At 45.8% G+C, this 15,296-nt stretch overlaps 1 protein-coding gene across 11 annotated transcripts in view; it reads right to left on the bottom strand.

Moving 5' to 3' along the window:
• HDAC8 (histone deacetylase 8) overlaps positions 1–15,296 on the bottom strand; it is a 239,259-nt gene that overhangs the window by 14,703 nt on the left and 209,260 nt on the right. For all 11 annotated transcript variants that reach the window (XR_008654887.2, XM_055268714.2, XM_055268715.2 and 8 more), the window contains one exon: positions 7,522–7,627. Coding sequence is in view for 10 of the 11 variants with exons in the window: in XM_055268714.2 (XP_055124689.1) it covers positions 7,522–7,627 (106 nt within the window). In the remaining variant the exon portion in view is untranslated. The remainder of the gene's footprint in view (positions 1–7,521; positions 7,628–15,296) is intronic.

The raw sequence follows: 15,296 nt of genomic DNA on the forward strand, positions 1-15,296 counted from the left end.
AGGTATATTACTTTGGTAAAGTATCATCAAGGATGACTACTGTTAGCACTTAATTCTTGTGTTTTTCTGTGCATATCCCCTCTCCCAAAACACACACTAAATATAGTTGCAAAATTGAGACTATATGGTAGTAGGCCACTTTGTATCCTGTTCATTTCACTTAACATTGTAATCATGAGCATATTCTCGTGTCATCAAATTATCTTTTAAAATTTGCTTTTTAACTGGCTGCAACAAATTTTTTCATGTAGATACACTGTATGGAATTCATACGACACCTCAAATTCAATACATCAAAAGAGAACACATCAAGTATATCAATACATCAAAAGAGAACACATCAAGTATATGTTTCAGTAAAGCTATGTCCCCTCCCCCAAGAGCTTCCCATTTCAGTCGGTATCCAGGCTGGAAATCTCAGAGTCACCTTTACTTCTTCCTTTCTCCCCGATCCTCTATAAATGGCCTACCTCCCAGTGCTGGTGATGATACTCTCTTCATAACAGCTCTCGGTCATTTCTTCTATTTTACCACCACTATTCTAGTCCAGGACCTTGCAGTCTCAGTCTTGCACTACCATCACCATCCATCCCAAATATCACTGTATCATGTGGTGCTCTAATTTCAGAACCTAGAATGACTTCCACTTTACTGTGGATATGAACTAGTCAGCCTGAAATTCAAGGGAGCCTGCCATCGGCCCCCCATCCCCACCCTTCTGGATCTCCCTCACTTACAAGTGCATCCCTACTCTGATCTATTCAAATCCTCCCAGCCTTCTGAAAGCAGTCTCCCTAAAGTCTTACTGCCCAGTCTCTTCTATATATAGTGTCAGACCTTGTTATATTCTGATCTGTCCAAGGGGCTTAGTTTTGTCTCCTAACCTAGATTTCTCAACTATTTATCAGGAGGAGGGATCATGTCTTAAACACCTCGTATATCTCCCAACGGCACCAACATGAGGAGGGTGGGGTTCAAAAATATATGTGTTGATTGCTTGAGCTGGGCTTTGAAGTGGAGACACAATCATATCTCTTAAAATTAAACTGCTTCTGAAGCTCACTTTGGGAACCTGAGCAGGGGGAAAGGGTTTACTAGGGGAAAGGTTTACTAGCGACTGGAAAAAAGCAGAGGGGAGAGATGATGAGTAGATGTCACAGGGCAATGCTGCCACGGAGAAGAGGGCCACCAGGTCTGGGTTCAAATCTTGAATTTACCACTTACTTCCTGCGTGATTAGGGCATGTTACCCAAGGTCTTCGGGTGCCAGTCTCCTACCTCATAAGGAAATTGTGAGGTTAAAAGAGATCATGTATGTGAAGTACCCAGCACAGGGTGTTGTGCTGTACCCTGTCGATATCAGTAGCTCCCACTTCACAGATTTAGGTAGAAATTCCAAGTCTTCATGAGTAATATGCCAAGGGTTTTCATGGTTTCTTAAAAGCTGCTGTCTAAGTTACTGTAACTTTGGGGAGCAGTCTCCATTTTTATTTTAGGATTAAAAAAAATTTTTTTTTGTAGATAGGGTCTGGCTCTGTTACCTAGGCTGGAGTGCAGTGGCACAGTCACAGCTCACTGTAGCCTCAATCTCTCTGGGGTTAAGCAATCCTCCCACCTCAGCTTCCAATGTAGCTGGTACTACAGGTATATACAACCACGTCCGGCTAATTTTTGTATTTTTTTGTAGAGACGGGGTTTCACCATGTTGTCCAGGCTGGTCTTGAACTACTGGGCTCAAGCAATCCACCTGCCTCAGTCTCCCAAAGTGCTGGATTACAAGCTCGAGCCATGGCGCCTGGCCCAGAATTTTTAAAATTTTTAGCATGACATTTTTATAACTTATTTTTCTGTTTAACAACAACAACAATAACAATGAGGACAAGAAGCCTTTCCATCTCTTATACTCTTTAGTGAAACAAGAAAGAGAGGAACTTGCTTGATGAGGAAGCCCAAGCGGGCGGTAGGCTCCTGGAAAGGACCACAGGGAGATGAAGAGGAATAAAGAGCCAGCAGGGGACAGGAAAGAGAGATAAAGGATGGACATCACAGAGATTTTCACCTGAAGTCATGCAAATTGGCTCAGGTATCCTCCAAAACTCTGCTCTGAAGTCCTTCCAAGAAGCCCTAAAGCAAATGGTCAGTTTATCCTTGGGACCAACCCTACCTTTCAACTTATCCTCATGGCTTCTGAAGAAGCAAGAGACAGTGTGGAAGGAAGCCAAGTTTCCACGGTATAGAGTCCCACCATGCAGGAGCACTGCTTCAAGCCTGGGGCTCCAGCAGGCCTTGAATATGCGCAATCCTGAGCTCCAATTGCTAGCCCCTAGAAGGATGCCAATCCCAGATGTCAGGCTGCCAGAGGAAGTGCTGCTTATACCCAGCACAATGGTTCTCCTAAGAATATTGCCAGTAGATGTGCAAAGGGCCTCGGATTGGGGCTGTGGAACTGCAAATGGCAGACTGGGTCTGGTGGCTACAGCACATTTTGGGCAGCAGGAGCTGGGTGAGCTGGCTTCTTCTACCTTCTGTCCATCTCTTTTCCTTCTCTACTCATCTCAAAAGTGAGCTAGAAGCTTCAGATTACAGTATGGTGGGGGAGGGGCGGGGCCTAGGGAGGGCTACAAAGTATATGTCGGGGGCCAGAATTTCGAAGGTTGCCCAAGGCTGTCTTCTTCCCATTTCCAGGGAGTTTCGTGTTTAGGATTAGCCACATGGAAGGAGCTGGGCATGTAGTGTGAGGTAGGAGGGTTTACTAGGGGCGATTGGAAAGAGCAGACGGGATGATGAGTAGATTTGACAGAGCAATGCTGCCAAGGAGAGGAGGGAAATAAAGGTCAAACAGCCTGACTCTGAAGCTCCACTCCAGGCCTGGGTTCCAATGTCCACTCCACTGCTTATTAGCACAGTGTGTGGCACACAGTAGGTGCTCAGTAATTACCACCTGCTGAATGAATAAAGGCAATCTTGGCCAAGTCACCTATCCTCCCTGAGCCTGAGTTTCCTTATCTGTAAGATAAATAGTAGCTATTCTTCTTCTTATTTCATCTGCGTTGTTTCTGTCCACACCCGTATCAGTTTGTTAGGTTGCCATCCTAAGGCTCCTTCAATAAGGGGGAGAAAGGGCAGATGCATGCAAGGCCTTTTTCTTCCCTTGTGTCTTCTGCCTCCCCCTTCCCTCCTCCTCCTCCTTACTTCCTGACCTTGTTTGTTTCTTTTTCTCTCCCAGTCAAACCTGGGGAATAGTTCTGGGAACACAGAGCAAGTGTTGAAACCTCCAGTCACAACTGTAACACATTCTCACAAATGCACAACTCCCCCACTCCTGCTCCCCAAGAGGATTGGGCCTGGGCTGCAATGTGGAGCTCTGAGTCTCCTAGGGACCTCCGTTTGATTCGAATGTCATCAGTACCAGAGACCAGAAAGCCTCCTACCTATATCTGCATTTCCCCATGCAGAGCTAGCCAGGCTTGAGGAGCTAGCCCTCCCTGGGGATTAATCATATCAGCATTATTCCAACTCTGGAAGGTTCACCGTGAGCCAATTCCTCTGGAGTACATTCACCAGAGGAAAGGCAACCAGCTTTAAGTATATGAAGATGGTGCAAGGATGATTTTACAATAGTAGTCATGAGCTGGACTAAGCCATCCGCTCTCTAACCTGTACTTTCTTATGAACAACGACACATGCCTTCAAGATAGCTCATTGGCACGAGAGGAGCTTTTCTCTGTGTGAAGCTAAGAGCTTGAATGGACTCTCCATGGTTTTGTGGGTCTTTCTCGTCTCAGAAAGACTAATGGGCAGTAAAGATGGGATAAGCTGAGGTCTAAATTTGCCTGTCCCTTCAGTCATCCTGTGGCATGCGGAACGCATCTCTGTAAGATGAATCTTCTCAGGTTTGATTTCCAATAGGCTACAGTCTCATCTTTTGTGCCTCTAAGGGATGTGGCAAGAAAGAGAAAAAGCCAGATATGCTGGCTGAACTCCCACACATAGAGTGGAGCTGAATCCATTCATTCCCTCATTGCCATCTTACCTCTCCAAAGCAATCTGTGTCACATCCTACTCTTTGCTTTTCATGGGGTGAGGGGAGGTGGAGGGGAGGTACAGTGAGAAATGACCAGCTTCACTGAGGTTTTTATAAGCAAGAACAAATAACGGTCTTGTAGACAGGTTCAGGAAAATTTTTCAGAATTCAGAAAATTCAGCAGCCTTTCCACGCTGACCATTGTCATGGCAACGCACTATCTGATGGCAGCATGCGTCACCATGCTGGAGGGGCACAGTATCAGTATAGCAGGTTAGCCTGGCCATTTTTAGCAACATTTGGACTTCTTTCTAGCCTTGTTTCTTAAAGGTTTAGCTGATTTTCTCTTTAGTTCTGAGCTTGTGTGTTCTGCTAAATTTGCATGGCTAGAAAACAACACTTTGTCAATATGAAAGGGATGGCTAAATGGAAAGTCTGAACATTCCTAGTATTCTATAGCCACTCCATTTGCTGTCTACCCTCTCTGGCTCCTCCTCACCCACTCTTAGCCATGTAGTTTCTCTTCTTCTCTGCCTCAATTCTTTCCTATACACGGCATCAACTCCCTACACCCAACAACTGTGACTCATCTGCCAACCCCTGCACTCTCACCATATTCTTTCTTTTTCTATTTTCTCATTGTAATGTACAGCATCCTAGAATCTTAGGGTTGGAAGGAGCCTTAACAGCAATTTAGTCCAATCACCCTCCCCCAAGGCAGGGGTCCTTCTACAATATGACAGCCTAGGGATTGTCTAGCTTCTATTTGTATATCTCCAGTGACAGAGACCTCATGCCTTTCTAGGCAGTCTGTTCCACTTTAGATAGTTCTAATTGTTAGAAAACGTCTTCCTTCTATTGAATGAAAATCTGCCTTTTTAAAATATCCATCCATGGGTCCAGCTCTATGCCTTGTGGCCACATAGACCCTGTCTATGCCCTTTGCTCTATGACAGATATATGAAGTAGAGACCACATCCCCGAGTCTTCTCCAAAAGCTCCCAGCACCTCCAACCAGACCTCTTGGAGCCTGGGCTCCAGTCCTCTCCCCAGCCTGACTGACCTCCAGGAACATGCTCCTATTTGTCTAGAGCCCTTTAAAATGAGGTCAATACTGCGTTAGCATCTCTGGAGGCCACCTTGCCCTGGTGACTCATACTGAGCTCTGAGTTGATTCAAATCCCTAATTCTCTTTTAGCAAAATGCTGCTAAGCCATGTTGTCCCGATTTGCATGCATGTAGTTGCTTTTGTAGGACCCAATTCCTGGTCCATATGTTTTCTTCCAGTTTGATTTCATTGTGTTACAATCAGAATATTGCTTTAACCTGTTAGGATCTTTAAAAAGCTTGACTTCCATGTAATTTTCATGTCCTTCGAGATCTATTATTTTTTTCACCAACCCTCATCCTAGCCTTTTATCTCAAATCTCTTTTTGATTTTCTGCTCTTTTAGGGTTCTTACCTTTCCTCGTTCTCTTCCCTTTGCATTACCTTCCTTATGTCTTCTCTCACTTGTCATTTCCATTTCCTCAATAGCAAGATGCCACCACTCTCTGGAGCTATGTCCCTGGGTATGTGTGCAGGGAAGAAAGGGCATGCACATATCTGCACATATGGAGGTGTGAGCGAGTAGCTGCAAGGCTTGCTTGCTTTCCCTGTTTCTATTGCTTTGTCTGTGCTCTACCAGGATTTAGAGCCTGGATGGGGGAAAATGGCAGAGTTGAAGGAAGAAGGGTAAGAGAAGCTGGTCCAGGATCAGTTCTGAGGAACACAGGACATGCGTACCAGGTTTGAGGGGAGCAGGGAAAACTAGGGCTGGATGGCTAGTGTTCATCAAGGCTGCAACACAGTGAGAAGAACTGGAGAAGGGCCAGGAGTGGAAGGATTTTGAAGGCCTTAGAAGTTGGATAAGGGAGGAGGATTTGGTTAGGAAGCAAGGACTTGTGGGGTCAGTAGCCACTGAGAGGTGACAGGGAGTCAGCTTGAAACTATAGGGTTGCAAGAAGGCTGAGGGCGAGGGGACGCCTCAGAGGGGACAATCAGCAATGCTGTGAGAATAACCTTGACAGTCTATGACTTCTTAGCTTAAAAACTTTTCTCTGGCTAAATGAGCTCAGGACATGAAGACTTTGCTGATGTCATTTACTGGGCTCTGCTAGTGGATAAGGGCATTAATGTAACTCGCGGCAAAGACTCTCCGAGTGTAGTGTTTCCTCAGACTAACTCCAGCATAGAACAGGCCTCCTTTTTGTGTTGGATTATATTCCAGCGAGGGACTCAAAGGTAGGAGAATTGGTGCTATCTTGGTCATTTTATGAATAAACATGGGAATTTCCCTGTCCAGGATGGGCAAAAAGATACCCTTGGCCTCTTAACTCTGGCAAATAATTAGGATCTAAAAAATACACATATGTATATGTACATTTAATTAAACAGGAAAATGGGTGCCAAAAATACGTAATGCGAATGGTGGATAAAGTGAGTTGTGAAGAAGCAGCTGGAGTTCAGAGGGGGCGCTACTAGAATGCTGAGGACAGTGACCCCAAACAGCCAGTGGACAGTGGGATCAGGAGGGCAATGCCCTGATGGCTGCCACTTCCCCTCCACCCCGAGGCCAGAATGATTCCAGGCCAGCCTTGGGGAAGGGAAGGAGGCTAGGCCAGGAAGGAGGCTAGGCCAGCAGCCCATCTGCAGCACTCTGGCTGAGTCCAGGGAACCCACTCCCAGGGCATCAGAATCCGTGACTACTCACTGTAGTTCCACATTCTTTCAAGGCTCTACTGGATCAAGGACTCAAACATACTGGAAGAGAATGCCTGTGAGCCCCCTCCCCACACCTGCTAAGTCTGAATTGGCTTGAATTTTGCTCTTTTTTTTTTTTTTTTTTTTTTTGGGACAGGGTCTCGCCCAGGCTGGAATGCAACGGTGTGAACATGGCTCACTGCAGCCTCGACCTCTTGGGCTCCAGGGATCCTCCTGCCTCAGCCTCTCAAGTATTTGGGACCACAGGCACATGCCACTATGCCTGGCTAATTTTTAAATTTTTTGTAGAGATGGAATCTCACTGTGTTGCTCAGGTTGGTTTTGAACTCCTGGGCTCAGGCAATCCTCCCGCCTCAGCCACCTAAAGTGCTGGGATTACAGGCGTAAGCCACGGTGCCCGGCCAACTTTTCTCATCTTAAAGAGTGCTTTACTATTGGCCTTTTGAAAGAAAAAGGGTCTCAGGGAACACTTTAGAGCTGATTTTCCCCTGGCAGTGCCAAAAGCTGAACTCTTTGTCCTTCTGAGGTGACATTAGCCAGCCAAATGACAATCCCAACCAGAGTGGCCAGTGTAGAGTTCCAGCTACAAGCTGTCAGGCCAAGAAGAGGTTTCCCTTCCAAGTCAGTGAAATGATTAGCTACCAAAAGGTAAATGGTATTTAAGGAAGCCCCCACTGATGGGCCACCACAAACTGGGTGGAACAAGGAGGGCAGGCCTCGAGGGGCGGTGCTCACCTTTGATGTAGTTGAGGATTTGTTGGATTCGGTGGGGCTCATTGCGGTCTGGCCGGCAGCTTGGCGTGATTTCCAGCACATAATCAGGACCATATGCTGTGAAAAACTGTAAGGAAAAGGGAAAGGCCAAAAAACAAATTAAGCCACATAAAACCTCCAAACCAACCACATACAAACAATCAAAAGAAACTCATACTACCAACAAGGCAAGGGAGGCCTCCTTGGGCAGAACAGGATGATGCAGCAGGAAGCCCTGCCTTGGTGGTATCACTACTCCCCTTGCTCAGACCTTCAATGATATTCCCCTGTGAAATTATTTAGCTTGCTGTCCAACGGTATCTCTGTTTAGGTCTCAACTTTTCTCTCCAACTTCAGCTCTTACTGCTTCCTTGTCCTCTGGCCACACTAGACTGCTTGGTGCTCTTCCAAATCACACCATGCTTTCTCTTTCCTCAGGATCTTTGCCATTGCTCTTTCCTGGGGCCTGCAAAGGCCCTCCCCCAGTCCCTGCTGCCTGTGAAAAACCTCCCCATCCTTCCAGGCGCAGCTCAAATGTCACCTCCTTCACAAAGCTGTCCCTCCTTCTCCACCAACCCCAAGAGCATTCTGTTGGTACTTCTTTCAGGGCCCTTAAATACACAGCGCTTGCCTGCACATCACATGCAGGTCATTGTGCTGGTTGCAGAGGGACTGTAAAGATGGATGGGACCTCCTCTGGGGTCCTCTAGGTGTTCACAGGCATATTCTGCATTGGGTAGGGATTTTTCAGCAGTGACCCAATCGCCCCACGCTGGACTGTCAGCTCCCTGAAGGCAGGCAGCACCTGTGTCTTATTCATTTCCTTGGTCCCCACAGATCATGGCAGCTGCTTGTTAGTTTTGGTTACCTTGAATTCCCTGGCCCAGGAATGGCAAAGAAGTCTAGTTTCTCTACTTTAATTTTTCTTTCTCTATAGTAGAGTTTATTTGTTTTTTAATTCAAAGAATCAAAATAAATGTTTGTGGATTCTATTTCTAGCTTGGTAGATGACTCCTTGTGACCACTGGGAAGTCACAATATCTGATTCAGCTTCTCTGGTAGGGCTGACTTGGGGAAAAACACTCCACGACAAAGGGAATCATTGAATTGGGAAAAGTCTTTGAATGGGAAATATGCAAAGCTACTATTTCTGTTTAGTTTTTAACAGAAATAGTATTTGTGCACACTCTCCAGAGGGAGAGCATATGGTCCTTAACATTATGTGCTTTCAATAGTGATATTGTTAGGTGGTAAGTAAACCAGGGAAATTCAAATTCCATGAAAACAAAATGGTACAGAGGGCATGAAAAAAGGATCTTGATATACATCATGACTTTGATGCCATTCAAAGAGTTTCTTAAAAATAATCCAGAGTTATTGCCATTGTCACCAAATTATCCTTGTTAAGAGTCTGGATGTACATCTGGCACCGTGGGAGATGTTGTGGAACAATCTCTAGGGATTCTAACAGTGTCTTTGTAGATTCTATGGAAGTAACTTGATTGGGAGATGGTTTTGCATATCCATGACAGAAAACTCTACACATTTAACTAAAAGAAAAATGCCCAAGACTGTGCCAATGCTTATAATGCCGTTTGTGTGTGTATATGTGTGTGTGGACTGATCTAGAAAGAGAGAGGGGCTTAGGTCCTTCCTGCTGGAGTTATTACTCTCTGATACCTGAAGCCCCGAGTTCCAGAGATAGAAAAGGCTTTGAGTAGAGATTGGCTTTACCAAACCCATATGTGGAACAGACAAGAGAGGTTACCTGGGGGACATATTCGGAACCATTACCCCCTTTCCCCTGTATCATGGTGGAAGGAACTTGAGAGGCTTGTATTTTTAGCCAAGGAGGGCCCCTCAGTCCAAGTTTGAGGACCTTGTGGGCTTGGCTGTGGAACAGAAAGCTTTAAACAGGTGTCACACTCTCTCCTTAGGCAGCCTCTTCCCCAGAGTGGTACACTCATTTCATGGGTATGGAAAGACAGGCTTAGATAGTGCAACAGAAGAAAGGCAGCTGCAATGAAGAAGCTCCTCTTGGAGACCTGAAGCCCTGGCATCAATGTGCTATAAAAATCAGGGGCAGGGTACCTAGCTGAGGTATAGGAGGAGGGAATGTTCTGCCTCCAGGTGCAAAGATGACGCTGCTGATTCTCTGTCAGTGACACATGTCATGAGCTGCTTGATTAGGGCTGAGTGTTTGGAACAACACGTCCTCACTTATGTGTGCCTATTATGCACTTACCCTCACTCTCCTACTTTAGCTCCCTCTTTGACCAAGAGCATATGGTTGCAAGATGGTCAGCTGGGACCAAGACTGGCTGCTATGTGACAGAACTCAATTCTACTGGGATTAATCCTCTTGTCCTGGTTTCATTAGCACCTGGCTTTAACTAACTGAGCCACATGGTAGGCACAGTCATACATAACCCATTCTTTGCTGAAGCAGGCTGGCTGCAGGTAATAATAGCAAAGTCTGGGTTCCTCAAGTTCTCCCCACCTTTGCCAATCAAATGTTATTCACAGGTCCTGCTTATTTGCACTACTCTTAGGTTAGGGGACTCAGATTGTTTAAGAAAGTCCTTGTGTTGTGAGCCAGTTCTACATGGCAGCTGGCTGGCCTGCAAAGGTAGAAACTTACGTCATGTTCTGTTTGCATACCCTGTAGTGTCCAACTGAAGTCATCACAGGTTTCCCTTAAATGTATGTTGAATTAAATTAACTCACCAAGGATTCAGCTAGCCATATAGCTAATTGTGTGAAATAATTCAAAGAATCAATTCATAGCATTAACAGTTTTTCTAGACTCTCGGGGCAGCATGATGAAGTCGAAAGGGCACTGACTTTAGAGTCGGGGGAGCTAGATTTTGGTGCCTGGATTTAGCTTGTGTGTCTCAGGTAAGCTTCATTTAAAAAAAAAAATTAAATGTCAATAGCTTTTGGGGGTACAAGTAGTTTTTGGTTACATGGATGAATTATATAGTGGTGAATTCTGAGATTTTAGTGTACCTGTCATCAGGTAAGCTTTTTAATCTCTGTTTCATCATTTCCACCTGATGATGACAAACGCTGACCTGGTTGGGCTGTTAGGAGCCAATGAGATAATATCTATAAAAGGGCCTAGCACAGGGCCCAGCACATACTAGGACTTCAATAAATGTGAATTCCCTTCTCCTGGGGCAAGAGGCCGTTGCCTAACCAAGCCTCATCCACACCCTGAAGGATGTCAGGTGAAGCGCTTAGGGCCGATATGTAGAAAGACAGGTCTGTTCTTCCTGCCAGACCAAGCCCAGCAGCCTCAGTGTCCCTCCCCGCTTGCTTAAGCCATTAGCTTTGCCTAGGAGAAACTGACTAGCCTGTGGAGAAACTGACTTCTCTCATATTTTTCTGTCCTGTGGTCCTGCCACTTGTTACTTACTGGCGAGGTGGAAAGGAAATATGATCACGTAAGGCAAAAGAGATGTTGGAGGGGAGGGATTTGGCTGGAACTAGAAATAGCTTGAGGCCCCTCCAGACCCGAAGAGGAAAGGAAATGGGCAAGCAGCAATCCCATTCCCAGACAGGTGGAGCAGGGCATGAAAGAGGCCAGCTGACCTTCAAGGGAAAATGCTGGCTTTGATCTCAGTGAAGGAAAGAGGGAGGTGCTAACCTCTCTCCACCCCTTCCCCTTTCCCCCTCAGCACTTCTTTTGCTTTCTGGGCTTAAGTTTATGCACTTTTGAGGGGGAACATGGTACTGAAAAGGGGGCAAATGGAAAGTATGAGATAGGGCAGAGGGATGGAAGTGAAAGGTAGTGGCTATTCTAGGGTAGTTGGTCCCTTCTCAACCCTAGAGTCAATGAAGAAAGAGTTCAGATCAGCCCAAGCTTGAGTTCAGTTCAGCCCACCTCAAGGCTCTTTTCTTGTTCATGTCTCTCCAGGTCTTGCTCACACAGTGAAAGCAGCATACAATTAGATAGTTGGTCAAAAAGATATTCAGAAGAAGCCCTAAGGTTGCTGTTATTCCTCCATAATTATTTTTGGTTAGAGGAAACCAAGCAACGAACCTGAATCTACCAATCCTTTTATCCTTGCCTCAACATTTAGTAAGTATCTACTATGTGCCCAGCTAGGTTAGTCATTGGGGTACAAAGACAATAAGACATGTTTCATAGGAGGGATTATTATAGAGCAGTGTAATGAGTGGTATAATATTAACAATACTACACGTATTACAAGCTTATTATATGTCAGGCACCTGAAGTGTCTAAGCATTTTTAATAGATTGACTAACTTAATTATCACAACCAACCCATACAGTAGGTACTATTATTGTTGCCATTTGAAGCTGAGGATCTGAAGCACAGGACAGTAGGATGACTTGACAGAAGTCATGCAGCTGGTATGTGTAGAGCGGAGATTTGAACTCAGGTCATTCCAAAGATCAGCACTAGATATGGTAGCCTATACACTACCCAGAAAAAGTGACTGTGAAGTAGAGTCTGCAAAGTGGGTATAGAGGATGGGAGGGAGGCAGAGAGTATGAAACATAAGGGGCACATTTCAGGTATTGAAGTGAAGTAGATGTGACTAGGGGGCACGGGACAAGGAGAAGAAGGACACAAGGCTGGGGAGGCAGGCATGCATTTCATGATGGGCCCTGCTACGGCATTTGGCTTTATCCCCGACTAGAAGGTCCATGAAGGCAGGACATTGTTTTGTTCCCTGCTGCATTGCCAGTTCCCAAAACAGTGTGTGCACTTAGTAGGTGGTAGATATTTGTGGGATAAGCGAGTGGAAGCTTGTGGGAGATAGATACTGCAAGCTTTTTTTTGGGGGGATGGAGTCTCACTCTGTCGCCCAGGCTGGAGTGCAGTGTCGTGATCTCGACTCACTGCAGCTTCCACCTCCTGGGTTCAAGTGATTCTCCTGCCTCAGCCTCCCAGAGTGCTGGGATTAGAGGCATGAGCCACCATGCTCAGCCTTCTGCAAGCTTTTAAATGAGGGAATGAAGAGATCAGCTGTGCATTTTACAGGGCTCAGCAGCTACAGCGTGGAGAAGCTATTGGAATTTGAGGAGAGGAATGCAAGTAGGGACACCAGTTAGAAGGCTGCTGCTGTAGCCCTGTGGAATGGTAATAGGGCTTGAACCAGGAGAGGGTGGAAGGAATAGAAAGATAGAAAAACTTCAAAGATAGCATCAATAGGGTTAAACAGTAAATTGTATGTGGGGAATAAGGAAAAGGGGAATGGCAAGGATTTCTGGCTGCGTGGGAGGAATATGAACGGGATGAAGGATATAAGCAGAGGAGAAGGTTCGGTGGTAGGGTGTACGTGTGTGAGAGGGGAGTTCAGTTAGGAGCATGTTGAGGGTCAGGATGCTGATGACAGAGTGGTCTCCTAGTTTAGGAGAGAGGTTGGGCCTACGACACAATGCATGTCATAGATTTAGGAGTTACCAGCAACATAAAATCAAGGAATTGGACAAGATTGCCATGGTTGCTGGGGGTGGGGGGAGCTTACTACAGAGTAAGAAGAGGGGAGAGGCAAGGAAAGAATCATGAGGAACAGCAATACTTCAGAGGTGGGCACAGGGAGTGGAAAGAGTTCTGGCGACAATTTGAAATCTTGCTGAGAGGGTAAAAAAGAGGGAGGCTGAAAAGTGTCTTCTGATTTGTCCATTGGAAAGAGACCTTTGCTGCAGCAAAGTCAGTGGAGGGTGGGCAGAGGCCTGATGGGAGTGAGGAGGCAGAGATGAGAGTGATGACGGGAATAGAGTAGTCCCCACCTTATTCCCGTGGGATAGATTCTAAGACTCCCAGCGGATGCCTAAAACCACAGATAGTACCGAGCCTGATTGCTGTCAATCAGAACAGGTTTCTGTTGTCTTCCACCCACAGATTTAATGCCTTTTCCTTCTTAACTAGGCATTTATCCTTTACTGTGGCTGTAACTTTTGCAGTTTGAGGCGCGAAAGCAAACCTAGCACAGAGCACAGATTTCTTTTCTTTCTTTCTTTTTTTTTTTTTCAGACGGAGTCTCGCTCTTTTGCCCAGGCTGCAGTACAGTGGCATGATCTCGGATCACTGCAACCTCCACCACTCAGGTTCAGGCGATTCTCCTGCCTCAGCCTCCCAAGTAGCTGGGATTACAGGCACGCACCACCACGTCTGGCTAATTTTTTTGTATTTTTAGTAGAGACAGAGTTTCACCATGTTGGCCAGGCTGGTCTCGCCTGGTCTCCAACTCCTGACCTTAAGTGATCCACTCGCCTCAGCCTCCCAAATTGCTGGGATTACAGGTGTGAGCCACCATGCCCCGCTCTTCAGGATTTCACGGATAGATTTGTTCTTATCGTAGCTCTTAGTAACCTCAGCATATGATTTTTTTCCTTCCTTAAGTTGAGAACTTTCACCTTTTCACTAAAGGAAGTACTTTATGGTTTCTCTTTGGCATATCCGAACTGCCTGCATCACTACTCTTGTGCTTTGGGGCCATTATTAAGCAAAAGAAGGGTAACTTGAACACAAGCACTGTGATACTGTGACAGTTGGTTTGATAATCAAGACAGCTACTAAGTGACTAATGGCGGGTAGCATAGATGGCATGGATACTCTGGACAAAGGGATGATTCACATCCTGGGTGGGAGGGAGCAGGACAGTGTGAGATTTTATCATGCTATTCGGAACAGCATGCAATTTAAAACTTGAGAATTGTTTATTTCTGGAATTTTCCATTTAATATTTTTGGACCACAGTTGACACAGCAGGTAACTGAAACTAAGAAAAGGGCGGTTAAGAAGGGGACTAGTGTATACCAGCAGTCCCCAACCTTTTTGGCATCAGGAACCAGTTTTGTGGAAGATAATTTTTCCACGGACCAGGGAGGTGGGAATGGTTTCAGGATGAAACTGTTCCACCTCAGATCATTAGGCATTAGTTAGATTTTCATAAGGAGTGCGCAACCTAGATCCCTTGCACATGCAGTTCACAATAGGGTTCACACTCCTATGAGAATCTAATGCTGCCCCTGATCTGACAGGAGGTGGAGCTCAGATGGTAATGCTCACTTGCCTGCTGCTCACCTCTTGCTGTGTGGCCCGGTTCCTAACAGGCCACCAGCCCCGTGGCCCCAGGGGGGTTGGGGACCCCTGCTGTATACTGCTTTTTTTTTTCTTTCTTTTTTTCCAGGAGTTTGATACAGGGGTAGGGCTGGGGTAGGTGGGTGTTTTAAGATGGGAGGATATTAAATATGTTTATGGGCTGAGGGAAAAGAATCTATAGGATGGGAGTCAGGGGCAGCATAATAGGTATTTCGAGTTAGTTATGTCTGTATTTCTGGCCCATTAGACAGAGATCCACAAGGGAAGAATACTGTTTTTTTTTTTTTTTTTTAATCTTTATATTATCCACAGCTCCTAACGTAAGGCCTGGAAAATAAAAGTTGCTCAATTCATGTTTGCTGAATGAATGAAATAAAATGATTGGGATTCTGAACAGATTCACATCCAGTAGGGCAAATTGGGTTCTTGAGGGATGGGGTGATTCTAGACAGGCAGGGATGGAGCGTGTGTCGGGGATAGTTAGAGGAGGCAAGAGAATGCAGGACAAGTTTGGGGAAGAGCAAGCGCTGTTAGTGGGCTAACATTGGAAAAAGAGAGCACAGGAAGCCTTGATTCCCATGTTGAGGAGACAGGACACGATGTGACAGGCAATGAGGCAGAGTCAGGACTGGAGCTGTGCCTTATGGGAACTGAGAGCAGCAAATGCAAATCTGGG

This window comes from Symphalangus syndactylus, chromosome X (assembly GCF_028878055.3).
Source record: "Symphalangus syndactylus isolate Jambi chromosome X, NHGRI_mSymSyn1-v2.1_pri, whole genome shotgun sequence".
NCBI classification, from domain to species: Eukaryota; Metazoa; Chordata; class Mammalia; order Primates; family Hylobatidae; genus Symphalangus; species Symphalangus syndactylus.